General features: G+C 41.7%; 1 protein-coding gene across 1 annotated transcript in view; it reads left to right on the forward strand.

Annotated features, from left to right (window-relative positions):
* Positions 1-27,061, forward strand: part of LOC128381798 (scavenger receptor cysteine-rich type 1 protein M130-like) — a 152,085-nt gene that overhangs the window by 115,220 nt on the left and 9,804 nt on the right. Inside the window, exons 10-12 of the mRNA XM_053341833.1 lie at positions 20,335-20,616; positions 22,207-22,512; positions 22,705-22,995. Of these exons, the coding sequence (XP_053197808.1) occupies positions 20,335-20,616; positions 22,207-22,512; positions 22,705-22,995 (879 nt within the window). The remainder of the gene's footprint in view (positions 1-20,334; positions 20,617-22,206; positions 22,513-22,704; positions 22,996-27,061) is intronic.

The raw sequence follows: 27,061 nt of genomic DNA on the forward strand, positions 1-27,061 counted from the left end.
CACATCTTCTTGCTGTTTTCTTGTTGTTTACAGAGGTGTCTGCTAGGCTAATGTCTGCGAGGCTAATGCTCCCCTTCTGCTGGATCTTAAACATGCCGGTTGTTTTGGTGCTTTCTGATGGTGTCAAAGCCTGCTCTAGGTTTAGCCAATCAGCGCCGGGTTAACCTCAAGCCCCACCCAGGAGCTTTTCAGGGCCAACGGAGTACCTACCCTGGAGTAGGTACTCTGTTGGCCCCCGTAAAAGTTCTGTCACATGATCCTGTTTTCCATCTCAGATACTTAACGAACACGCAGCCGATCGTTGTTCAGTGATTATTTATCAGTGTGTCCCGGCTGACACTTCAGACTGAATGTTTCATAAAGAAAGCCTCAAATCTTTATGAAGCTTTCATTTCCTCGTCTTTCTTCTCAGCGTGAAAGTTTGTCACTGTTGTAAATGACTGCTGGACACAAATACACACACACATACACACACACATACACTCACACACACACACACACACTGTTACACACACTGTTACACACACACACTGTTACACACACACAGTGTTAGTGAGGGGTGAAATTGAGTTGTTTCTGCAGAGGGGAGACAGAGCCCCCCCGGTTGTCATGTAGTGATGATGAAAGCTGGTTAATGGGCTGCAGTCGGCATGACAACACAAGGCACGCCCATTAACCCCAACTACCCCCCCCCCCTTCCCCCCCGCCTGTCACCCTGCTGTGACTGCTTAAAGTGTTTCCTAAAACACAATTATCTTCCTCTCCTCCCTCTCTTCTTATCTTCCACTTCTCTTTTCCTCCTCCTCCTCCTCCTCCTCCTCCTCCTCCTCCTCTCTATGCAGTTGTATCATCACCATGGAAACGTGACAGCAGCCTTCTACAGTGTCACCAGTGGTTACCATGGTGATTAATGCAAATGTGTATGTATATGTATTTTTGTCTGTCTCACTGTGTAAAAAATCCTCTGAGGACTGAACGCTGACACACCTCAGCTCAGGTGTTTGTTCCTGCTGCTGGTCGGTTCATCGGTCGGTCAACATCCTAAAGGTGAGGACAGAAGAGGCAGATCCGTTCATCGGTCGGTCAACATCCTAAAGGTGTGGACAGAAGAGGCAGACCCGTTCATGGGTCGGTCAGCATCCTAAAGGTGAGGACAGAAGAGGCAGATCCGTTCATCGGTCGGTCAACATCCTAAAGGTGAGGACAGGAGAGGCAGATCCGTTCATGGGTCGGTCAACATCCTAAAGGTGTGGACAGAAGAGGCAGACCCGTTCATGGGTCGGTCAGCATCCTAAAGGTGAGGACAGAAGAGGCAGATCCGTTCATGGGTCGGTCAACATCCTAAAGGTGTGGACAGGAGAGGCAGATCCATTTATGGGTCGGTCAACATCCTAAAGGTGAGGACAGAAGAGGCAGATCCGTTCATCGGTCGGTCAACATCCTAAAGGTGAGGACAGAAGAGGCAGATCCGTTCATCGGTCAGTCAACATCCTAAAGGTGAGGACAGAAGAGGCAGATCCGTTCATCGGTCAGTCAACATCCTAAAGGTGAGGACAGAAGAGGCAGATCCGTTCATCGGTCAGTCAACATCCTAAAGGTGTGGACAGAAGAGGCAGATCCGTTCATGGGTCGGTCAACATCCTAAAGGTGAGGACAGAAGGGGCAGATCCGTTCATGGGTCGGTCAACATCCTAAAGGTGTGGACAGAAGAGGCAGATCCGTTCATGGGTCGGTCAACATCCTAAAGGTGAGGACAGAAGAGGCAGATCCGTTCATGGGTCGGTCAACATCCTAAAGGTGAGGACAGAAGAGGCAGATCCGTTCATCGTTCGGTCAGCATCCTAAAGGTGTGGACAGAAGAGGCAGATCCGTTCATGGGTCGGTCAACATCTTAAAGGTGAGGACAGAAGAGGCAGATCCGTTCATGGGTCGGTCAACATCCTAAAGGTGAGGACAGAAGAGGCAGATCCGTTCATGGGTCGGTCAACATCCTAAAGGTGAGGACAGAAGAGGCAGATCCGTTCATGGGTCGGTCAACATCCTAAAGGTGAGGACAGAAGAGGCAGATCCGTTCATCGGTCGGTCAACATCCTAAAGGTGTGGACAGAAGAGGCAGATCCGTTCATGGGTCGGTCAACATCCTACAGGTGTGGACAGAAGAGGCAGATCCATTCATCGGTCGGTCAACATCCTACAGGTGTGGACAGAAGAGGCAGATCCATTCATCGGTCAGTTAACATCCTAAAGGTGTGGACAGAAGAGGCAGATCCGTTCATCGGTCGGTCAACATCCTACAGGTGTGGACAGAAGAGGCAGATCCGTTCATCGGTCGGTCAACATCCTACAGGTGAGGACAGAAGAGGCAGATCCGTGCTCTACTAGCGTGGCCAGATGTCGCTTCCTCCACACCTCCTCCAAAGCAAGCCTTATATACGTACCTAGATCCTCCCTTTAACATCCCTGCAGTAGCTCAGGCTTTAAAGGACCGTTTGTTGAAGTCCTCATCCAGGGTTTCAAGCACGGGTCCCATCCAGGCTTGCAGGTCCGATTCCTCCTATATCTGTCACAGCCTCCAGTCGGCCTCGTCAGATCCGGACTCTGTTGACATTCTCTTGAACAGTGAAGTCAAGGAGTCAAGTTTATGATTGAAACATTCATCAGCCCACCATTCCCCTCATTCAGAATCAATCCCATAAGCATAGCCACGAGAAAGAGACTCATTATTGACTTCTCATCCCCCCGAGGTTCCACAGTCCAGAGTATCAATGGCCCGATCCCCAGCACGGACTTCTCTATGCAGTACGCAACAATCGATTATTTATCTCATCCATCTTGCGGTGTAGCGACTACTTTTCCAAACCAGCACAAAACCTCCGCCGATCTCAGCAAAATCAAGCGCATGCAACACAAGCCAAAACCAACAGTCCCCAATGGACAAGCGGCAGCACATCCACACTGTGTTCAAACTTTCAACAAACACACAGAAGGAATCTAAAAACATACCGCTTCTGATGGCTGTGATGCGCCGCTGTCAACCGTGGTCTCTTCTCTCCATGCCGGTAGCAGATCAGCTGATCATCCAATGTCCATAAAGTTCAAAACTCTTAGATCCAAGGTGTCCGTAGATACAGCTATTTTCTGTTGACTAATTGTAGCAACTATTTTTCTGAAAGGCCGCTGAGAGACTTAGTCGGCTCTTATCTGTGACACGTCCACAAAATCATATTGAAGTCCAGATGATGTTTTTACTGCAGTTTATTTGAATGAAAAAATCAAAAAAGACTGACAAGCAACTGATCCACAAACATATAAAAACCCTGATGTGATCTGACTGTGAGACTAAAGTGATGAAAGACGATGGTGATGACGAAAACTCCCCCCGCCTCCCAAGTGAACAGATAAAATAAGGGGAAACCACACCCATGTGTCAATCAATGCATGTGACGCAACACCTGCAGCTGAAGCAAATATGAACATAAACCAAACATAGTTTGGCTCCACATGCGGTTTAAGGAGCCTGGCAGTCGAAGGCCGATATCACTAGCGTTATAAATATAAATATAACTAATATACTGCAGGGTTTCTGTGTGGATGTAACATGTGACAGGAAGTTATCATCATATATGTAGAGTCTGACATTCACAGTTAATGCTCTCAGAGGTTTTTTCTTTCTTTTCATTTTGGTAATGAAAGAAGACTAAATAACTAATTAATGTCTAGGATTTATTTTCTACATTTTCCAAAATAATATTTTATTAAGGTGATTTTCATTATTTCTGCATTTGTTAATTTATAGTTTACTGTGTGAAATGTGGTACATGAAGGAGCAGAGCAAAAGAAAAAGGTCATCATAAGCAATTCCTAAGAACAGGAAGAGGTTCAGAATAGAATTAACTGAGAAAACAGAAGAGCGTTCATCAACTTCCTCTTTTCAATCACACATTTTCTGTGACAGGAAGCATCTGAGGACAAACTGATGTACAGATTACAGAGGACACATCTGTTACCATGGCAACATATTTACTGTCACATACAGGACTGAAAGGTGTGAAACCCCTTTTTTTTCTCTCCCAGTATACGTGTTTGAGCTGCTTCCTGTTTTTCTGTCAAACTGCTTATCACAGTAAAATCTAAAAATCGCCTGTGGTTAGTGCCTTCAGTTCCTTAGAAGCAGCTCATCACTTAATTTCCTGGGTAATGATATAAAAAGAGGAAACAGATCATGTTATCATCAGAGGAGAGCGATGGAGTCCGTCAGACGGACACAGAGACAGGCGGTCTACCTGGTCATGGATCACCTGCTGATGGTGTTGCTGTTGCTGTGCAGCTCAGGTAGGACTCTGCTTTAATGATGGATGTGTGAAAGACTCAAAACCTCTTTGTAAAAATACTGAATTTAAGTCAAAAGTTGACTGAAGGAAAACTTTACCAGTAAAAAGTAGTGAAATATGTTCAGTTCAGTCCTGATAGTTTCACAGTTTAATAACTGATGTGTTCACATGGAAGCTGGAGTGGAGACACATTATATTTCCTGTGGACCAACAGAACAAACTCAAAGGGTCTAAACCCCACGAGGCCTGAAACTGGAGCTGAATGATCTTCCTCCTGCTCATCACATCTTTTGTGACAAACTTCAGCAAAGCTTGTTTCTCCAGTTTTTACTTGAACCTGCATTAAAACCAGTTAGCTTCTGTTCTTCTGTACAGACTGGAAGAGGAGGAGCTGCTCACTGCTCACAGTCTGACATTTACTAAATGAACCGCCACTCAAAACTTCTCACTGATCATTTTATAAATTAAAGCTGCAAGCAGCGTCGGGCCGTGGTGAAGCAGAAAGGTTTCTGTTAGGGGCATTTAGATCGGACACTACAATAAGTAGATATACATTACACACTCACACACATACACACACTCTCTCACACACTCACACACACACACACACACTCACACTCACACACACACACACTCACACATACACACACTCACACACAGACACTCACACACATACACACACACACTCACACACACACACACACACACACACACTCACACTCACACACACACACACTCACACATACACACACACACACATACACACACACTCTCTCGCTCTCTCTCTGTCTCTTTCTTTAAAAAAGGTTTTAAAGTCTCAGACTGATCAGATGTTTGTTTTTCCTTCAGTTTTTTGTCTTTATTTGAGGATTATTTTTTACCTCTAAATAACAGAGTGCCTCATCCTGCAGTCTACATTTACACAATCTGCAGGAATGAAACATGAAATATCTACAAAACATGTTTATGCTTTCTTTGTTCAGGGAAAATAAACTTTATAGTTCATGTTATATTGACTCTATTTGTGATATTTTAATTCACTTACATTTTAATGCATTCTTGTATTTAACTTACAAAATAAGATTCATTTCACTTGAATCAAAAGCAGACATGGGAGCAGCTGCTAATCAGCTAAGCTAACTTCAGCTGATGTGAAAAAGTAACTCCATTTAGCGTTAGCAGGTTAGCTGATTCAGACCAGAGCAAACCAACTATAGGTTTGAGAACATGATTACTTTAGATGTCTAGCTGACTGCCTCTGTCTTCCAGAGTCTCCAGGTTTCTAAACCGGAGAGCAAACACTTTAGTCTGACTTGGTTTTTAGCTCCGTCTTCTAGTTACTGAAAACTGAACATGTTACTTTCACATATACATTATAACAGTCTGTGGCATATTTGGTAAAAGAGATGTAAAAGTCATATTGAGGTCCAGTTTGCAGGTCAGTGGTAAACTGGTCAAATGACTCCTGAGTGAGTTCAATAATGAGTGTTTTCACTGAGATGAGGTCTGAGCTGCTGGAAAGCCTCACAGTGTTTGTTCAGTTCACAGCTCTGCACCAATATAAATATTAATTGTGTGATTTTCTCTCCAGGACTCCAGGCTGAAGATGATCACCAACCAGGTAAAAACAGAGAATGTATCTCATGTGGTCTGGGAACACCTCTGATCCTCCAGGAGGAGCTGGAGGACGTTACTCACACCTCCATCAGTGGTGGACACTCAGTCTATTTGGGTTTATGACCAAATACCCTCAAAACTAACAACTTATAAAATATGCTAATGTTAGCATTGGAAAGTGAAAATCCAGATTTGGTACAGTCATCACAGTTTTATGTCATCACTGTCTGCTGCACACGGCTAATTTCTGTTTGTATAGTATCTATAAAATGTAATTATTATTATTATTATTATTATTATTATTATTATTATTATGGGATTGTTTACAGGAAGTATTGGACATGAACTCTACTTATTGTACCATTGCGGAACAGGCACACTGCCTGCCTTTGAAAGAGTTCATTAATCAGACATTCAGGGACTCTGAGTGCAGATTTAACACCAGAAGGATCATCAGCAGTAACCATCTGGGCCAGTTGAGGAATGGATCTGGATCTGGTGACGAGGCTATCAAAGTACCAGGCTAGCTTAGCTAGTAGTAACAAATGCATGGACTAGTTTTTCAGAGAGACAGGATGTGTCTGATTTGAACAATATTACGTAGATGAAAAAAGGCAAAATGTGTTTTATATGAGAGGTAAAGGACAAATCCTGATCAAATATAACTGCTAGGTTCCTTACAGCGGTGCTGGAGGCAGAGTGATGCCATCCAGAGTAGTTATATCATTAGATCATGTGTCTCTAAACACAATAACTTCAGTTTTTTCATACTTTAGTAACAGGAAGTTGCAGCTCGTCCAGGCCTTTATGTCCACTGGTCAGCTAACAACCAACAGGCCAGAGCTAGAGGCAAGACAGACTCAACAGGAGTCAGTAAAAACTCTGCAAAACCTAAGGACACTCCTGCAAAAGACAAGTTTAATCTTAATGAGGTTTTCCTGCTAAAATAAAGTTCACTAGAAAACAAACATTCTACCACAAGATGGTGCCTGAATAAGACATTTTAAAATCATACAAACATCTTGAACTATTTCCTGTAGATAAAGACTTGAGTCAGGATATGAATGTGCTCTCTCTCTTTATCAGTTGTTACTTTCAAATTCAGAAAAAGCTGTATTGGTATGAATGTTACAGTTAAATATTCCCAAAACTAATGATGGTCCTCTGTCTCTCCAGACTCTGTCAGGCTGGTGAATGGGACTAGTCTGTGTTCAGGCAGACTGGAGGTGAAGTCTGAGCAGTCGTGGTCCTCAGTGTGTGAAGCTGACTTTGACCAGCAGGATGCAGAGGTGGTCTGTAGGGAGCTTGGCTGTGGGGCTCCTTCAGTCCTCCAGGGGGCGCTCTATGGAGAAGTGGAGGCTCCAATGTGGACCAAAGAGTTCCAGTGTGGAGGCAATGAGTCTGCTCTCCTGGACTGTAGAAGATCAGACTCAGCTAGAAGAACCTGCTCACCTGGTAAAGCTGTTGGACTCACCTGCTCAGGTAGAAGAGGAGCTGCAGCTTTGATTTGTCTTCATTTCTGTTCTAATGAAACTCACTTTATTCTTTTACTGATGACTCTCTTGTTTCTGTTCTAATGAAACTCACTTTATTCTTTTACTGATGACTCTCTTGTTTCTGTTCTAATGAAACTCACTTTATTCTTTTACTGATGACTCTCTTGTTTCTGTTCAGAGCCTGTCAGGTTGGTGGGAGGAGCCAGTCGCTGTGCAGGTACACTGGAGATAAAACAGGGAGAGTGGAGACCAGTGAGTGACTCTGCCTTGACCCTGAAGGAAGCAGATGTAATATGTAGATATTTGGACTGTGGTTCTGCTGTTACAATAAGGAGCAGTAAGTTAGACTCACGTAGATCTGTATGGTGGATCAGATCTTACTGTCTTCATTCTGGATCTGACCTGAAGGACTGTGTATCAACACTTTCCTCTTCCTCCACCCTGGAGCTCACCTGCTCAGGTAAGTCCATCAGTGACATCATCTCTGACAGTAATATTTTCCTTCCTCTGTCACAGTGATAGTTGGTGGTTTCCATTGGACTGAACTGTAAACTTATCCAGGACGACAGCATCCTAAAGGGTAGAGAAGTTAGCTTGTTCCTGGAGGCTCATTGATTCAAACTGAGACAATCTGCACCTTTAAGGATATTCACACTACAAGAGAAAGCAGCAGTAGTAGCAGTTTAGAGTTACAATATACTGTATGTATATGGTATTTAATCATTTGTATGAACACAGTGTAAACAGAGCAGTTTGCTGCTCTCTGTCAGCTCAGTGTCAGAACCATGATCAGATGTACTGACTTCACACTAGGGATCAGTTTCATTAGGATTTCATCAATACTACTACGCTTATCAATACCTCTTATTAATCCAGTTCTCCAGTGCTCAGCCAGAGGATGAGTACAGATTCTCTGAAATGCTGACTGGAGCTGCATCAGTGGGGATGATGGAAGTAGAGGTTGGAGAGACTGCAGCAGAATCTGAGGCTGAGGTCCCAAGTTCCCTGGAACAGGTGGTGTTGGTATGTGTAGGGCCGAAGATGATTGCATCCATCTTTGTTTCTGCCTCATACATTTTGTAGAGAATAGAGATTCTTTGCTCCAATTTATAGAGCTTGTGGCAGAGACAGACACGGCTCTTACAGCCTGGTACGGAGTAAGTGAAGTCATGGCTGACTCTGTACCCCACTTGCTTCTTTAGATCCAGACACCAGATGAATAAGATGGTTTGTCTAGATAAATTTCATTTTCTGAGATGACGTGGATCTAAATGTATTTTGTGAGAAAAGTGGCTTGAAAAATGTAAAAACTTAAATGTAAAACTCAAGATATGGGAGAGCTTTATGGCGGAACAGACAGTTCTCTGTAGTTTGAGCTGAGGTCTGATAGCATGAGCTGCTACTGCTGAAAGCAATAATCTGACAGAGGAAAACAGGAGGAGTCTAATTCAGATTAGCTGTAGCTTCATCCATTATTCTACTGTGAACAGAGTTATGAGGGGCGTTACTACCTAATAACAGAGAGACTCCTCCTTTTAAACTTCTACATCTTCTTTTATATGTTTTGGGGTATTTCTGCCTTAATTGACAGCTGATGGTGGAGAAGTAGACAGGAAACAAGGGGGAGAGAGAGGGGTATGAAATGTACCAAAGGTCTCCAGTCAGAGTTGAATCAGGGACGTTGTGGTTATGTGGTGCTGTAACCATTCAGCTACCACGGTGCTCTGATCTTCTTTATTTTCTGATATCATGCATTGCTGTCCACCACAGTGTCATTCTTCATGCTACAGAGGTCTGTCTGTATTACTGGTTTTTATGTTGTTTGTCTGAAACTTTCTGTTGCTGCCTGTCTTGGCCAGGACACTCCTGCAAAAGAGAAGTTTAATCTTAATGAGGTTTTCCTGCTAAAATAAAGATTCAGTAGAAAACAGAAACATTCTACCACAAGATGGTGCCTGAATAAGACATTTTAAAATCACACAAATATCTTGAACTACTTTCTGTAGATAAAGACTTGAGTCAGGGTATGAATGTGCTCTCTCTCTTTATCAGTTGTTACTTTCACATTCAGAAAAAGTTTTATTGGTATGAATGTTGCAGTTAAATATTGCCAAAACTAATGATGGTCCTCTCTCTCTCCAGACTCTGTCAGGCTGGTGGATGGGACTAGTCTGTGTTCAGGCAGACTGGAGGTGAAGTCTGAGCAGTCGTGGTCCTCAGTGTGTGAAGCTGACTTTGACCAGCAGGATGCAGAGGTGGTCTGTAGGGAGCTTGGCTGTGGGGCTCCTTCAGTCCTCCAGGGGGCGCTCTATGGAGAAGTGGAGGCTCCAATATGGACCAAAGAGTTCCAGTGTGGAGGCCATGAGTCTGCTCTCCTGGACTGTAGAAGATCAGACTTAGCTAGAAGAACCTGCTCACCTGGTAAAGCTGTTGGACTCACCTGCTCACCAGGTAGAAGAGGAGCTGCAGCTTTGATTTGTCTTCATTTCTGTTCTAATGAAACTCACTTTATTCTTTTACTGATGACTCTCTTGTTTCTGTTCTAATGAAACTCACTTTATTCTTTTACTGATGACTCTCTTGTTTCTGTTCAGAGCCTGTCAGGTTGGTGGGAGGAGCCAGTCGCTGTGCAGGTACACTGGAGGTGAAACAGGGAGAGTGGAGACAAGTGAGTCCCTATTACTGGACCCTGAAGGAAGCAGATGTAATATGTAGATATTTGGACTGTGGCTCTGCTGCTTCAACAAGAAGCAGTAAGTTAGACTCAGGCAGATCTGCATGGTTGATCAGATATGGCTGTGTTGAGACTGTATCTGCACTGAGGGACTGTGTATCATCATATTACACTTCCTCCATTGTGGAGATCACCTGCTCAGGTAAGTCCATCACTGACATCATCTCTGACAGTAATATTCTCCTTCCTCTGTCACAGTGATAGTTGGTGGTTTCCATTGGACTGAACTGTAAACTTATCCAGGACGACAGCATCCTAAAGGGTAGAGAAGTTAGCTTGTTCCTGGAGGCTCATTGATTCAAACTGAGACAATCTACACCTTTTTTTTTTTTTTTTTTAAACTTGTTTAATTGTCTTCTCATTTAAATCAACAACATTACACACAACTTACAGTCCCTTCACATACAGTATATCAACAGTAATAACAGTTAATAATAGGAGAAAAAATTAATGAATATAATATATATTTAAATTAAAGATAGAAAATAAGAAATAAATAAAAGTAAAAATAAGAAATAAAAACAGAGATAAAAAAATAATAAAGGCTCATATACGAGTATTAACAAGACTGACTTGATCTCCGGTATTGTTTGATTCTGTCCATTATATTCAATATGCCACATATTCTGACGAGAACATTTTTGATGTCGACTTTACTCGTGAGGAATGGACATCCCATTAACCTTCAGTCAGTACATATTGTAAACTCCCCTCGCAAAGAGAAAGGAATTAAAGAATTAATGTAAAATAAAGGGGAGACCTAAAAGAAAAGAAAAAACAAATAAAATATATAAATAATAAAAAAGTCAAATAGAAAGGAAAAAGAAAATTTAAAAAAAAAGTACATATATATATATATATACACACACATACATATATATGCACACACACAATATATATATATATTGATGGCCACCCTTAATGTTCTGTTATACTCTGTCTAAGGGACCATCTTAACTTTCGTTGGGTGATTCAATACCATTAAAATAATTCATAAAAGCCATATTTTGTAAAATTTATCTTTTCGCTTTTTCAGAGAGAATCTAATTTTCTCTAATTCCAGGTGTTTCATGACATCCCTCATCAGGTTTAGATGTGTTGGAGCAGTCTTCTGTTTCCAGTTAAGATCAGTCTTCACGCAAGTAGGCAGATAAATAACACCATACCACGTTCCATCCCGGTTTCTATCCCATCATAGTCTACTATTCCTAGAATTGCTGTCAAAGGGTCTAAGTCTAAGGGTCTTTTCAGAATTTTTGTCAAGACCTGAAATATATTTCTCCAATCGTTTGATATCCTTGGACAGTTCCAGGACATATGAGCTAATGATGCTGGGCTATGCCCACAACGTTCACATGAAGGGTCTATTTCTGGGAACATTTTATTAAGTTTTTGTTCCGACCAATGTAGACGATGAGTTATCTTAAATTGTAGAAGACCATGTCTCGCACAGACTGAAGATTTATGAGTCTGTGCGAGAACCATCTGCCATTGCTCCTCTGTAATCTCCCAACCCAAGTCCTCCTGCCACGCCAATCTCAGATGGTCCATGGTTGTTGTGGATGTCAGCTGAGACAGTTACTCATATTTTTGAAATATTTCCTTTCTTGCAAGGATGTAGTGACAGAATCGATTCCATTGAGGACTTGCATGGAGCATTAGGATGCAATGGTTTATTTCCTCTGCACCTGTTCAAATGTTGGAAATACCTTATCTATATATACATTTGTAAAGCTACGAATTCCTTGTCTATACCAATCATAGAACATTGTATTGTTGAATGAAGGTGCAAAGGAGTGATTTTTAATTAGAGGACTTTGGAGAGAACCAGCTTGCCATCCATAAAATGTCCTGATGTGACACCAACTCTTTAGTGTATGAGAGACTACTGGATTGTCTAATGAGTTGGGGCATACAGTAGATAGAGCTGGGAGCAGCAAGGCTGAAGGAGAAGAGGGAAGACAGTGGGCCTTTTCCATGTCTAACCATGACGGAGACTCTTCCTGTAGCCAGTAGGTCATCATCTTTATATTACATGCCCAATAATAAAGCTGAAAATTCTCGTACTAATTCCTCCTACTGATTTGGGTCTCTGTAAGTACGCCTTCTGAATTCTGGGTGTTTTTTTGTTCCAAATAAACTCTGAAATAATTTTATCTATATCGTCAAAGAAATGTTTTTTGATCAATATTGGAATACACTGGCATAAAAAAAGATATTTTGGGAGGATAGTCATTTTTATTACATTGATTCATCCAGCTAAGGATATAGGAATATGGGACCATCTCTGCAAATCCTGCGTTGTTTTTCAAATAACTTAATGAAATTGGTTTTGAAGAGATCTGCAAATGTTTTTGTGACATTAATTCCTAAATATTTAAACTGTGTTGAAACTTTAAAGGGCAGAGTTTCCAGAGATTGCTCATCTGCTAGAATGTTGATTGGAAACAATATACTTTTATTCATATTGAGCTTATACCCTGATATTCGTCCAAAGTTGTTCAAAATTGACATTATCATAGGGATTGATTCAGAAGGATTGGAAATATATATTAATAAGTCATCTGCATATAGTGAAACCTTATGCTCTCCTCCTCCTCTAAAAATCCCAATGTATCTAAGTGAAGCTCGCAAAGCAATTGCAAGAGGTTCGATTGCCATTGCGAAAAGCAGTGGGGATAGTGGGCAGCCCTGTCTAGTAGATCGTGATAAATTGAAGTAGTCAGATCTAAGTTTATTTGTTTGCACTGAGGCCATTGGGGAGGCGTAGAGAAGTTTGAGCCAAGCAATAAATGTGGAGCCAAATCCAAACCTAGACAGGGTGGAGAAGAGGTAATCCCACTCCACCCTGTCAAAGGCTTTTTCTGCATCTAAGGATATTAGTATTTCAGAATGGGTGTTTGGGGTTGGGGAATATATAATATCAAATAACCTGCGAATGTTATGAACCATTTGTCTATTTTTAATAAATCCTGTTTGGTCATTGTGGATAATTGTTGGGAGTACATTTTCTAATCTATTGGCCATTATTTTAGCTAAGATTTAGGTATCTACATTGAGCAGACTTATTGGTCTATATGACGCTGGATCAATTGGGTCCTTACCTTTTTTGTGTATTAGTGAGATTGATGCCTGGACCTGGTGCATTTGAACTTTGTAAAACTACGCATTGCTAGAATAATGTCTTCTAGAGTAATAGGTTCATCTAAGGAGCTTTTATCTTCTTTATTAATGGATGGGATAGTTAGATTATCAAAGAAATCTTCCAATAGTTTGACTTCCCTCGATGATTCTGTTGTATATAGTCAGGCGCGGAGCCAGTGGTTCGTCAGAGAGGGGACGGGGACTTCTAGTGGGCCCTTATATACTATTGGTTGTATCGAGATTCAAGATGAGCCTCTTTTATAGAAAGAGCCTACATCAGAGCCGTATCAGAAGGTCTGCCATTAAGTCACGTTTGATTTTTACACAGAGCCTAATGGAAACGGTTTATGTCGCACCTGTGTGTGATTTTACAGTGAGTCTGCTTTTCGGATTCATTCAGAGGTGAGACAAGTTTGGGACTTTATAAGGATCCAAAGGCTGCTGTGCAGTTAACAGTTCACCTTGGATCTAATCTGCGGTAGGCTAAGTGACTGCTGTCCAAAGAGACTGAACAAACTTATCACCAAAAAGAAAAAGAAAAAACTTACTTTGAACCATAAAATATGCAATAAAATGATATATCAACGAAAGAGACTCAATTTGCTTTGTAAACAATCATATACTACGTAAAACAAAGTAAATAACATCCGACAGAAGACACTGTGCAGCAGAAGTTGCGCTAGACTTTTGGTCATTTTGATTGACAGGGTCATAAAAATCCGCTTATAATCTATTTTTACCAGTCATTCATTTTAATTTTCGTTTTTAAATGATAATAAAGACATAATTCAATTGCATTTAATTTAATTTGAATTAATATTCAACCCCAACAAGCCGATTTAATTGCGGATATTCACGGATTGGGCGGATTTGGGTCATTCAAATTTAATTATTAATTGTAAACAATCATCTATGTAACACAAAGTAAATAGCATCCGACATTAGACACTGTGCAGTGATAGCGTGTAGTGAAACGGCTGATCAATCAGTAGCGGTAATAAAGGGAAACAGAGACAGAAGGGCAGAACGGAAAGAATGTGGATATGAGGTGTGTTAATTAAGCACGGACAGCATGCTGCAGTGCTTTCTTTTCATTTAACACCTTTTATTGATTTTTGTCAATAAAACACAATTATGAGCAACAAGTTCAAATCTTGGTTGTACATGTGTAGCATAAGTAATATAACATAGTAGTATTAGTCAAACCACCCATCCACCCAATCTCCCACCCCACCCTCATCCAACCCATTCATCCCAACCTCAACCCCATCCAGTCACACCCTACAGTCTTTCTTAAGAAACAGACATTTCAAAAGCTGTAATACAGTACAGTATGTTACTATACAATGTACAGTATTAGGTACATATAAACATAAATACATACCAGAACCACAAAAAAGACAAAACAAAACAAAACAAAACAAAACAAAAAGAAGGGGGAGGGGGGGGGGGGTCACCATCTAGTCTGTCTCCTGTAGAGGGATTTGTAGGCTCTCAAAGTAAGGAAAGTAAGTCAAGAAAGGACTCCAAGTTCTCTCAAAATTCTGTATAGAGCCCTTCAGTGTGTATCTAATTTTCTCCAGTTTCAGGAAAAACATAATATCTCTTATCCATCTAATGAATGTGGGTGGTGTTTGTTCCTTCCACATAAGTAAAATCTGACGTCTAGCAAGTAGAGAAGTGAATGCTATGACAGCATAGGCCCTGCCTTTAAGAGATTTTGTTTCTTCTATAAAGCCAAATATGGCACATACTGGGTTTGGAGGAATGTCTATACCAAACATTCTGGAATAGGCCTGAAATATGTCTGCCCAGAATGTCCTAAGATGTGGGCAAGACCAGAACATATGTATGTGGTCTGCTGGCAGACCTTTGCAGCGGGGACATGCAGGGTCAGCACTAGGAAAAATCTCAGCCAGTTTAGCCCTGGTCCAGTGTACTCTTAGGAGGATTTTAAGTTGAATTAGGCTGTGTCTGGCGCATGGAGAGGAGGTGTGTACTAAGTCAAGTGCTGTTTCCCATTGATCCTCTCTCATTGCTTCCCCAAAGTCATCCTCCCAAAGTTGTCTTATTCCTTGCAGTGAAAGGGGAGTGTTGTTACAAATATCATTATAGAGAATCGAAATTAAACCTTTCCGGTGTGGAGATAAAGAAAGAAAATTGTCTAGTGTATTATCTGTTGGGAGATTTGGGAAGGTACAAAGTGTCTTACTTGGAGATATCTAAAGAAGTGAGATTTGGGCAGGTCAAATTTCTCAGAAAGTTGAGCAAATGATCCAAAGCAGCCCTCAATAAAGAGATTGGAAATAGATGTAATGCCTTTTCCCCGCCATATCCCAAAGGCTGAGTCTAGGGAAGAGGGTGGAAAATTATAATTGTTCATGATAGGGGAATGTATTGACATTTTGGACAAATTAAAATGTCTTTTAAACTGTGACCAAATTCGAATTGAATTGAGAACAATGGGATTTGGGGAAAATTGGCTTTGTGGAGTAGGAGGAGAAGGGGCACATAATACAGAGCCTAAGTGGACCGCGCTGTGTGTGCACTCCAGGTGTACCCAGGGTTCACTCCTGTCAGGATGGCATTCTTCTGTCCAAAACAACATTTTCTGAATGTTACAAGCCCAGTAATAATAAATAAAGTTGGGTAGTGCCAGGCCAGCAAGCCCTTTGGGTCTTTCGAGAGATTGCCGTTTGATCCTGTGTGGTTTACCATTCCAAATAAATGATGTTATGCTCTGGTCCAAAGTTCTGAAAAACGTTTTCCTTATTAAAATGTGAATGTTTTGGAAAAAATAAAGAAATTTTGGTAATACAATCATTTTAATGAGATTAACACGACCAATTATGGAAAGTGGTAGATTCGACCACCTCACCATATCTTGTTTACATTTATCAAAAAGAACACCAAAGTTCTTAACAAACAGAGATGAAAAGGTGGGCGTGATCTCCACTCCAAGGTATTTAAATCCTTTTTTAACTATTTTGAATGGAAAATGAATTTGGGGAATTTGGGTTGCAGCCTGATTGAGGGGGAACATCTCACTTTTCTGAAGATTAATTTTGTAACCAGACAGTTTCCCAAATTGATTTAAAATACTAACAATATAGGGGACTGAGGCTACAGGGTTGGATGTGTAAATAAGCAAGTCATCAGCATAGAGGGATAATTTATGAGTAAGCCCATGTCGTACTATGCCTGAAAACTCCACAGATTGTCTAAGGGCAATGGCTAGCGGCTCTATGGCAAATGCAAAGAGGAGAGGGGATAGGGGGCAACCCTGACGGGTACCTCTGCCAAGGGGGAAGTATTCAGACTGCTGCCCATTAGTGACCACAGCAGCCAGGGGCTGAACATACAGAAGTTGGATCCAAGATATAAACGCATTATCAAATCCAAATTGTTTCAGCACAGAGAAAAGATAGTGCCATTCGACTCGGTCGAATGCTTTTTCAGCATCAAGTGAAATCACCATTTCAGGAGCAGGAGTTGAAGGGGAATACAAAATGTTCAGGAGTCGTCTTAGATTTGAGCTAGAATGTCTATTTAAAATTAAACCAGTTTGGTCCGCTGATATTATCTGTGGCAAGAACTTCTCCAGTCGACCAGCTAAAATTTTGGACAGAATTTTATAATCATTATTTAGTAAGGAGATTGGGCGGTATGAAGGACATTGGAGGGGATCTTTACCTTTTTTTGGAATCGGTGTTATCGCAGCTTGTCGTAAATTTGGTGGGAGTTGACCAGATGATAGTGACTCATTGAACATAGCTTGAAGCAGAGGAGAAAGTTGAGGTGCAAATTTTTTATAGAAGTCTGAGGTAAAACCGTCCGGTCCGGGCGTTTTATTGCTTTTTAAGGATTTAATATGCTGCAGTGCTTTCTGAAACCAAGACACATTGATCAGATTCAGGGGTGTTCTGCAGCAGAAGTTTCCATAAGCCTGTCATTATCATCATGATGATCATCAATTCCACTTTCATCACTAACTACAGCTGTGCCCTCATTCAACTCATCCTCACCACTATCACCATCCTCTTCCCCTGTCTCCTCAGAGCTAGCTGCGCTTTCCTTGCTAACTTGGCAAGAGCTATCAGCAACAAGACACTGGCTGGATGTGGAGGGTTGAGTTGGTCGGAAGAAGTTTGTGAGAGGAACACAAGAGGCCACAACATTCTTCCTCTGCTCTTGCTCTTTCCGCTATCTATGGCACACCTGCTGCGCCAGAGTCCGACTTTGGACTTTCCTTTTTTTTTTTTTGGGTCCGTCATCAGTCTGGCGGTGGGCCCCTTTGCAATCGTGGGCCCGGGGCGGCCGCAGCCTCTGCCCCCCCACCGGCTCTGCCATTGTATATAGTTTAATATAAAACTTTTAAAATTCTTCATTAATCTCTGATTGATCTTCCTGAGCCCGTGCGAACCTCCATTATTAATTTTGCAACCTCCGTTACTTTTATTTGGTGGGCCAGATATTTTCCTATTTTCTCCCCAGATTCATAATGTTTGTGTCTGGAGCTATTTATCAACTTAGTAGTCTCGGACGTCAAGAGAAGGTTGAACTCTGTTAGTAAAGATATCCTCTTTGTAAGTAGTTCAGGAGTCGGAGAGATTGCAAGTTGCCAATCTATTTCTGAAATTTGATCCATCAGTTTTTGTGCGCAATTGAACAGAACACAAAGAGAGAAACTCTTTGTGTATACTGTGGGAAATACGTTTCCCGCTGTATACCTCCAGAGATATCTGGGGCATCATTAGTTTGCATATAAAAAGCTATTTCGGATCCTATCAATTCAATATGTATTTCATTGTTTAATAGATTGTTGTCCATTCGCCAGGTTCTGGAAGTATGTTTGGAAATACTAGTTGTAGTTTTAAGGGGGCGTGATCAGATTAAACAATAGCCTCGTAATCAATATATTTCACTGTTGATAATAAGAGAGCTGGTTGGAAGAGGAGGATTCAGATGTAGATGTGAATAAGTTCAGAGAGATATGATGGTGCCAGGTTGTGAAGGGTCGGGGGGGGGGGGGGTGATGGTGCCAGGTTGTGAAGGATCTTGAATGTGAGGAGTAGAATCTTAAAGTCAATGCGGGATTTGATAGGGAGCCAGTGAAGTTGCTGCAGGGCAGGAGTGATGTGTTCAATAAAGGGAGTTCTGGTGATGATACGAGCGGCTGCGTTCTGTACAAGTTGGAGTTTGTGGAGAGATTTTAGAGGAAGACCAAAGAGGAGAGAGTTACAGTAATCCAGACGGGAGGGATAGGGTTAACTCTAACCCCCCCCCAACCCTGGCCCTGATCAGGGTGTGTACCAGGATATCGGTACAGGTGGGTGAAAGTGAGGGACGGAGACGATTGATGTTACGTAGATGGAAGTATGCAGACCGAGTAACGCTATTGATGTGGGCTTCGAAAGATTTTGTGCTGTCCAGGATGACACCCAGGCTCTTTACCTGAGGGGAGGAACAGTGGAATTGATGATGGACTTGGAGAAAGTGTTGAGTGTTGGGCGTGGCTGGTGAGCAGTCAATCACAGCGGTCTGGACAGCATGCTGGATGTTGGCTGCTAATACTCTGCTCACAATATGAACTCCATGGAAACAAGCAGAACCCAAAACCAGATTTTACCATCCAATAATCTCACTCCTTGTTTTCAATTACTGATAAAAGAACTGATCTTAAAAATACCTCAGGTTTTTAAGTGTTTAATACTGGTTCCAGTTCAGAAGCAGGTTTCAGGGGGCATCCCTACCTCAGACCAGTGTTAATAATTACAGTTCTCTGTAGTCTGAGCTGAGGTCTGATAGCATGAGCTGCTACTGCTGAAAGCAATAATCTGACAGAGGAAAACAGGAGGAGTCTAATTCAGATTAGCTGTAGCTTCATCCATTATTCTATTGTGAACAGAGTTATGAGGGGTGTGACTACCTAATAACAGAGAGACTCCTCCTTTTAAACTTCTACATCTTCTTTTATATGTTTTGGGGTATTTCTGCCTTAATTAACAGCTGATGGTGGAGAAGTAGACAGGAGACAAGGGGGAGAGAGAGGGGTATGAAATGTACCAAAGGTCTCCAGTCAGAGTTGAATCAGGGACGTTGTGGTTATGTGGTGCTGTAACCATTCAGCTACCACGGTGCTCTGATCTTCTTTATTTTCTGATATCATGCATTGCTGTCCACCACAGTGTCATTCTTCATGTTACAGAGGTCTGTCTGTATTACTGGTTTTTATGTTGTTTGTCTGAAACTTTCTGTTGCTGCCTGTCTTGGCCAGGACACTCCTGCAAAAGACAAGTTTAATCTTAATGAGGTTTTCCTGCTAAAATAAAGATTCAGTAGAAAACAGAAACCTTCTACCACAAGATGGTGCCTGAATAAGACATTTTAAAATCACACAAATAACATGAACTATTTCCTGTAGATGAAGACTTGAGTCAGGGTATGAATGTGCTCTCTCTCTTTATCTGTTCTTACCTTCAAATTCAGAAAAAGCTTTATTGGTATGAATGTTGCAGTTAAATATTCCCAAAACTAATGATGGTCCTCTCTCTCTCCAGACTTTGTCAGGCTGGTGGATGGGACTAGTCTGTGTTCAGGCAGACTGGAGGTGAAGTCTGAGCAGTCGTGGTCCTCAGTGTGTGAAGCTGACTTCGACCAGCAGGATGCAGAGGTGGTCTGTAGAGAACTTGACTGTGGGGCTCCGTCAGTCCTCCAGGGGGCGCTCTATGGAGAAGTGGAGGCTCCAATGTGGACCAAAGAGTTCCAGTGTGGAGGCAATGAGTCTGCTCTCCTGGACTGTAGAAGATCAGACTCAGCTAGAAGAACCTGCTCACCTGGTAAAGCTGTTGGACTCACCTGCTCACCAGGTAGAAGAGGAGCTGCAGCTTTGATTTGTCTTCATTTCTGTTCTAATGAAACTCACTTTATTCTTTTACTGATGACTCTCTTGTTTCTGTTCTAATGAAACTCACTTTATTCTTTTACTGATGATTCTCTTGTTTCTGTTCAGAACCTGTCAGGTTGGTGGGAGGAGCCAGTCGCTGTGCAGGTACACTGGAGGTGAAACAAGGAGAGTGGAGACCAGTGAGTCAGTCTGACTGGACCCTGAAGGAAGCAGCTATAACATGTAGATATTTGGACTGTGGCTCTGCTGTTTCAACAAGAAGCAGAAATGAAGACTCATACAGATCTGTATGGTGGACCAGCTTTAACTGTCTTCAGTCTGGATCTGCACTGAGGGACTGTGTATCATCACATTACACTTCCTCCATCGTGGAGCTCACCTGCTCAGGTAAGTCCATCAGTGACATCATCTCTGACAGTAATATTCTCCTTCCTCTGTCACAGTGATAGTTGGTGGTTTCCATTGGACTGAACTGTAAACTTATCCAGGACGACAGCATCCTAAAGGGTGGAGAAGTTAGCTTGTTCCTGGAGGCTCATTGATTCAAACTGAGACAATCTGCACCTTTAAGGATATTCACACTATAAGAGAAAGCAGCAGTAGTAGCAGTTTACAGTTACAATATACTGTATGTATATGGTATTTAATCATTTGTATGAACACAGTGTAAACAGAGCAGTTTGCTGCTCTCTGTCAGCTCAGTGTCAGAACCATGATTAGATGTACTGACTTCACACTAGGGATCAGTTTCATTAGGATTTCATCAATACTACTACTCTTATCAATACCTCTTATTGATCTGGTTCTTCATCAATACTCTTATCAGCTCTTTATCATTATTATTAAATTATTACTATATTAAAATGATAGTTAATGAAAGTCATGAATCCACAACAGGACTATAATGTATTTATATTTTAGAGTTAAAAATACAGAGTTTGCTGACATCAACAACAATGTTTACAACAGTGTCACAATATGAACTCAATGATATCTCCATGGAAACAAGCAGAACCCAAAACCAGGTTTTACCATCCAATAATCTCACTCCTTGTTTTCTTCAAGTACTGATAAAAGAACTGAGTTTAAAAATACCTCAGGTTTTTAAGTGTGTAATACTGGTTCCAGTTCAGAAGCAGGTTTCAGGGGGCATCCCTACCTCAGACCAGTGTTAATAATTACAGTTCTCTGTAGTCTGAGCTGAGGTCTGATAGCATGAGCTGCTACTGCTGAAAGCAATAATCTGACAGAGGAAAACAGGAGGAGTCTAATTCAGATTAGCTGTAGCTTCATCCATTATTCTACTGTGAACAGAGTTATGAGGGGCGTGACTACCTAATAACAGAGAGACTCATCCTTTTAAACTTCTACATCTTCTTTTATATGTTTTGGGGTATTTCTGCCTTAATTGACAGCTGATGGTGGAGAAGTAGACAGGAAACAAGGGGGAGAGAGAGGGGTATGAAATGTACCAAAGGTCTCCAGTCAGAGTTGAATCAGGGACGTTGTGGTTATGTGGTGCTGTAACCATTCAGCTACCACGGTGCTCTGATCTTCTTTATTTTCTGACATCATGCATTGCTGTCCACCACAGTGTCATTCTTCATGTTACAGAGGTCTGTCTGTATTAAAGGTTTTTATGTTGTTTGTCTGAAACTTTCTGTTGCTGCCTGTCTTGGCCAGGACACTCCTGCAAAAGACAAGTTTAATCTTAATGAAGTTTTCCTGCTAAAATAAAGATTCAGTAGAAAACAGAAACATTCTACCACAAGATGGTGCCTGAATAAGACATTTTAAAATCACACAGATAACATGAACTATTTCTGAACTATTTTCTGGAGATAAAGACTTGGGTCAGGGTATGAATGTGCTCTCTCTCTTTATCAGTTGTTACTTTCACATTCAGAAAAAGATTTATTGGTATGAATGTTGTAGTTAAATATTGCCAAAACTAATGATGGTCCTCTCTTTCTCCAGACTCTGTCAGGCTGGTGAATGGGACTAGTCTGTGTTCAGGGAGACTGGAGGTGAAGTCTGAGCAGTCGTGGTCCTCAGTGTGTGAAGCTGACTTTGACCAGCAGGATGCAGAGGTGGTCTGTAGGGAGCTTGACTGTGGGGCTCCTTCAGTCCTCCAGGGGGCGCTTTATGGAGAAGTGGAGGCTCCAATGTGGACCAAAGAGTTCCAGTGTGGAGGCCATGAGTCTGCTCTCCTGGACTGTAGAAGATCAGACTCAGCTAGAAGAACCTGCTCACCTGGTAAAGCTGTTGGACTCACCTGCTCAGGTAGAAGAGGAGCCGCAGCTTTGATTTGTCTTAATTTCTGTTCTAATGAAACTCACTTTATTCTTTTACTGATGACTCTCTTGTTTCTGTTCTAATGAAACTCACTTTATTCTTTTACTGATGACTCTCTTGTTTCTGTTCTAATGAAACTCACTTTATTCTTTTACTGATGACTCTCTTGTTTCTGTTCAGAGCCTGTCAGGTTGGTGGGAGGAGCCAGTCGCTGTGCAGGTACACTGGAGGTGAAACATGGAGAGTGGAGACCAGCGAGTTATTCTATCTGGAACCTGAAGGAAGCAGATGTAATCTGTAGATATTTGGACTGTGGCTCTGCTGTTTCAACAAGAAGCAGATATGAAGACTCAAACAGATCTGTATGGAGGATCAGATCTGACTGTCTTCAGTCTGGATCTGAGCTGAGGGACTGTGTATCATCATCATCATCAGGTTACTCTTCCTCCATCCTGGAGCTCACCTGCTCAGGTAAGTCCATCAGTGACATCATCTCTGACAGTAATACCTTCCTTCCTCTGTCACAGTGATAGTTGGTGGTTTCCATTGGACTGAACTGTAAACTTATCCAGGACGCCAGCATCCTAAAGGGTAGAGAAGTTAGCTTGTTCCTGGAGGCTCATTGATTCAAACTGAGACAATCTGCACTTTTAACTCAACCTGCTGTGGTTTATTCTCACTCTGCAGTAAAAGCTAATGTTATTTTGTGTTCGCTGCTTGTTTCTCTTGGGAACTATTGTGTACATGTAGGAAGGAGGTGGCTGTTATAAAGTTGTTATAACCATACAAGAAACAAGCTACCAATAAGGTAACTTGTGTTCTTTGATACAAGGGCGAGCAGTACTTGATAAACCACAATACAGAGGTTGAGAATATATACACATTTATTGTACAAAGGATAAAACTTATGGTAGCAAATGTCTCTAAATTAGGGGAAGGTCTTTAACAAAAAAAAGGCAAGTTAATAGTCTTAAAAGAATCAGTCCAAGAGAGCTCACCGTCATACTCAGTCCTTGCTCTAGCGCCCTCTATCCAGTTGACATCGATCAGGCCCAAACCAACAGTGGTCCCTCTTCTCCACTCCTGGAACCAAGAAAAATAGCCAGCAGTCTGCACTTCATAGACAGGGTTATGTCAATTGTGAGCAGCCTCACCAACAAACAGTGAGCTGGCCATAGGGAACTTAGCTTTGGGCAGAAGCTCCTGCCTCTGCCAACTGCGTTCAAAGGCCCCCAGTACACTGCTGTCTCAGTCGTCCGGCCTGCTCTGACCCCTCACCAAGGCCTCCTCTGCTGACTTGACACCTCCAGGTATCATCCACTGGTCCTCCAAAGGCTTCCAATACACTACTGCATCTGTCCTCCGGCCTGCATGGGGATCCTCCACTACTTGCAAGGTGTGTGGGCTAAGTCCAGAAAGGCCTGGAGTCTAACCTCTCTATATAGATGGAGAGAAACCCTCCCCTGAGTCTCCACTGGCTGAAGCAGTTGTCAGTCCATGTCTGCAATCACTGCCTTCATTGTGTTCACCTGTGTCAATTAACTCAAACTAAGAAAATGCCGCACTCAAAATTATAACTAGTGACAGTGTTTAGCTCAGTGGGTAGAGCACCCGCCCCATGTGTTGAGACGACCCCGGTTCGGCCCGAGTGGTCCTGTGTGTCATTGCCCCCTCTCTGCCTCCAGTTTCCTGTCTCTCTCTACTTACCTGTACATTAAAGGCAAAAGGCCCCAAAAAATATACTTAAAAAAATAAAATAATAACTAAAGAAAGCAACTAAACACAAATGTGCAAATAACTGTTGAACATACATGTAAATAAACAAAATACTCAAACACAATGATTTCAACTGCAGCATAGTATTCAGTATGACATATGCAGTGAATGTCTTATTAACATGTTTTTTTTTAAAGTATATATTTTTTGGGCTTTTTGCCTTTAATGGACAGGTTAGTAGAGATAGACAGGAAACAGGAGGCAGAGAGGGGGGAATGACACGCAGGATAGGACCACTCGGTGTGGGATTCAAACCGTGGTCGCCTGCAGCGAGGACTATAGCCTCTACACACATGGCGGGTGCTCTACCCGCTGAGCTAGACTCCGCCACAACATGTTGACGGTCTCAGATGAATCAAACTGCAGCTGTTTTCTGTCTGATCTGAAGGCAGCTGAGGATGTTGATGTGTTTCCTCCTCTGCTCTCTGACTCCTCTGTATTACACATGAATGTAGGAGTTCTCTGTGCTGTGTGATCATCTCTTAGTGATTATAGTAACTTTGATCGATTACCTAAACTCAGTAATCTTAAAATATGAGACGGAGAACAGAAGTCGTCCAACAGCCAACTGGGATCTTTATTGCAGATATTCAATACAAACAACAAGATAGACCAACGAACGGCAGAACCGCAAAACAGCAAAACAGCCCCGAGGCACACCCTTACAGACCCTTTATACCATTGATTGCGTATGGTGTCGTGCGTCATTGTGTACGTGCACCAGGTCAAGTTGACCTGGCATGTTCAGGCTAATTCTCAGTTCCTGGAACTCTATTCTTAAGTGTTGGTGGCCAAGATCTCCCTAGGAAAATTAGACATGGTGAAAAACAACTCCTTTTAAGGAGTTGATGGAATAAACATGATAGGCTGTTGAGCAATGTTGGGCCATGTACTAACCTTTCGCCTCTATCTGGTGTTCTCCTTTCTGATACACACAATGTAGGATTCGCCTCTACATAGTCCCGCCTCTTTATGATTTTATCATAAATGTTTTATCAAAAATTGTGTATGATAAATGTGTTTATATATGTGTGAATATAATGGATATATGATAATGTGAGTACAACTTGTGTTCCTCACTAATATGGATATATGATGTGAATTCGGTAGATATGTGACAAAGTGAGTACAGCCAGTGTTCCTCACTCTCCTGGATATATGTTGTGAATTTCTTAACATGAACATAATACACGTATGAAGCACATATACGAAGTATAGTGATATATGGCTTAACCCTCGTATTGTCTTCGGGTCTATTTGACCCGAAGACAACAGTTAATATGTCATAACTTTGGTTTTCTTATATATAATTGCCTCAAAATGACATGGATGGTCCCCGACTATGCTCTTTGCAAGTACAATTAATGATGACTATTTTTGTTAAATTATGTGTGTTTTATTAAAATTTATAGCACCTGTGGTCTTCCCGGTCACGCTATTGCGCTTTCCAGCACAATGAACATATACACACACCCACACACACACCCACACACACAAAAAAATTACCTCTAACCCCCCCCCCCCCTCCCACACACACACACACACACACACACACACACACACACACACACACACACACACACACACAACTCCAAAGCTACAGATGTGTAAACCTGATTTCATTACAACTTCTGATCTACCTACATGGGGCTACACACACACACACACACACACACACACACACACACACACACACACACACACACACACACACAAAAAAAATTACCTCTAACATCCCCCCCACACACCCACACACACACACACACAAAAAATTACCTCTAACACAACCCCCCCCCCCACATACACACACACACACACACACACACAACTCCAAAGCTACAGATGTGTAAACCTGATTTCATTACAACTTCTGATCTACCTACATGGGGCTACACACACACACACACACACACACACACACACACACACACACACACACAAAATTACCTCTAACACCCCCCCCCCCCCCACACACACACACACATACACACACACACACACAACTCCAAAGCTACAGATGTGTAAACCTGATTTCATCACAATTCTGATCTACCTACATGGGGCTACACACACTCAAACACATTTCAAAGCACTGGGCCAAAACACAAGCTACACTTTTGATATGCCTTTTCCCCAATTGGGGACAAGATGACAATAAACAAAAGACAGAGTGTGTAGCATCCTTGGGGCATTTCACATTTCACTCTGAGACAGCATGATGAAAATGACCGACACTATATCACAGCCTCTTGACCTTATTTTGACCCCTTTGGAGTGTCAGTGGTTATCCAAAAATAAGTAATAATTTCTGCTTATTTTATTCAAAAGCATGGTATAATTTCATGTAAATTAGGTTTATTGCTCATAAATTAAGCATAATAAAAAAGAATAAGAGGTGTAAAATAAGTTTAAAATAAAAGTTGGCTAAAAATATGCAACAGAATGGTGTAATCATTTGACACTTTATGCTTTATAAACAGTCGAATTAGACAGGTCAATTTGACATTTCATGTAAATGAGGTCTACCACACCATACATTACAAAAAAAAATGAAAAATCTGTGGTTATGTGTTGGAAACAAGTTGACTAAAAGGTGTAACACAGAATTGTGTGATCATTTTATACTTACATGCTTTATAAACAGTCCCACAAGATCGGGTCAAATTGACCCGGGAGGACAACAGGTGTGACTATTTGCTGCCATTAAAAAAATTTAAGTGGTTTCAAAACAATATCCTGACTAAACTTTGACATATACCAA

This window comes from Scomber japonicus, chromosome 20, assembly GCF_027409825.1.
Source record: "Scomber japonicus isolate fScoJap1 chromosome 20, fScoJap1.pri, whole genome shotgun sequence".
Taxonomy (NCBI): Eukaryota; Metazoa; Chordata; class Actinopteri; order Scombriformes; family Scombridae; genus Scomber; species Scomber japonicus.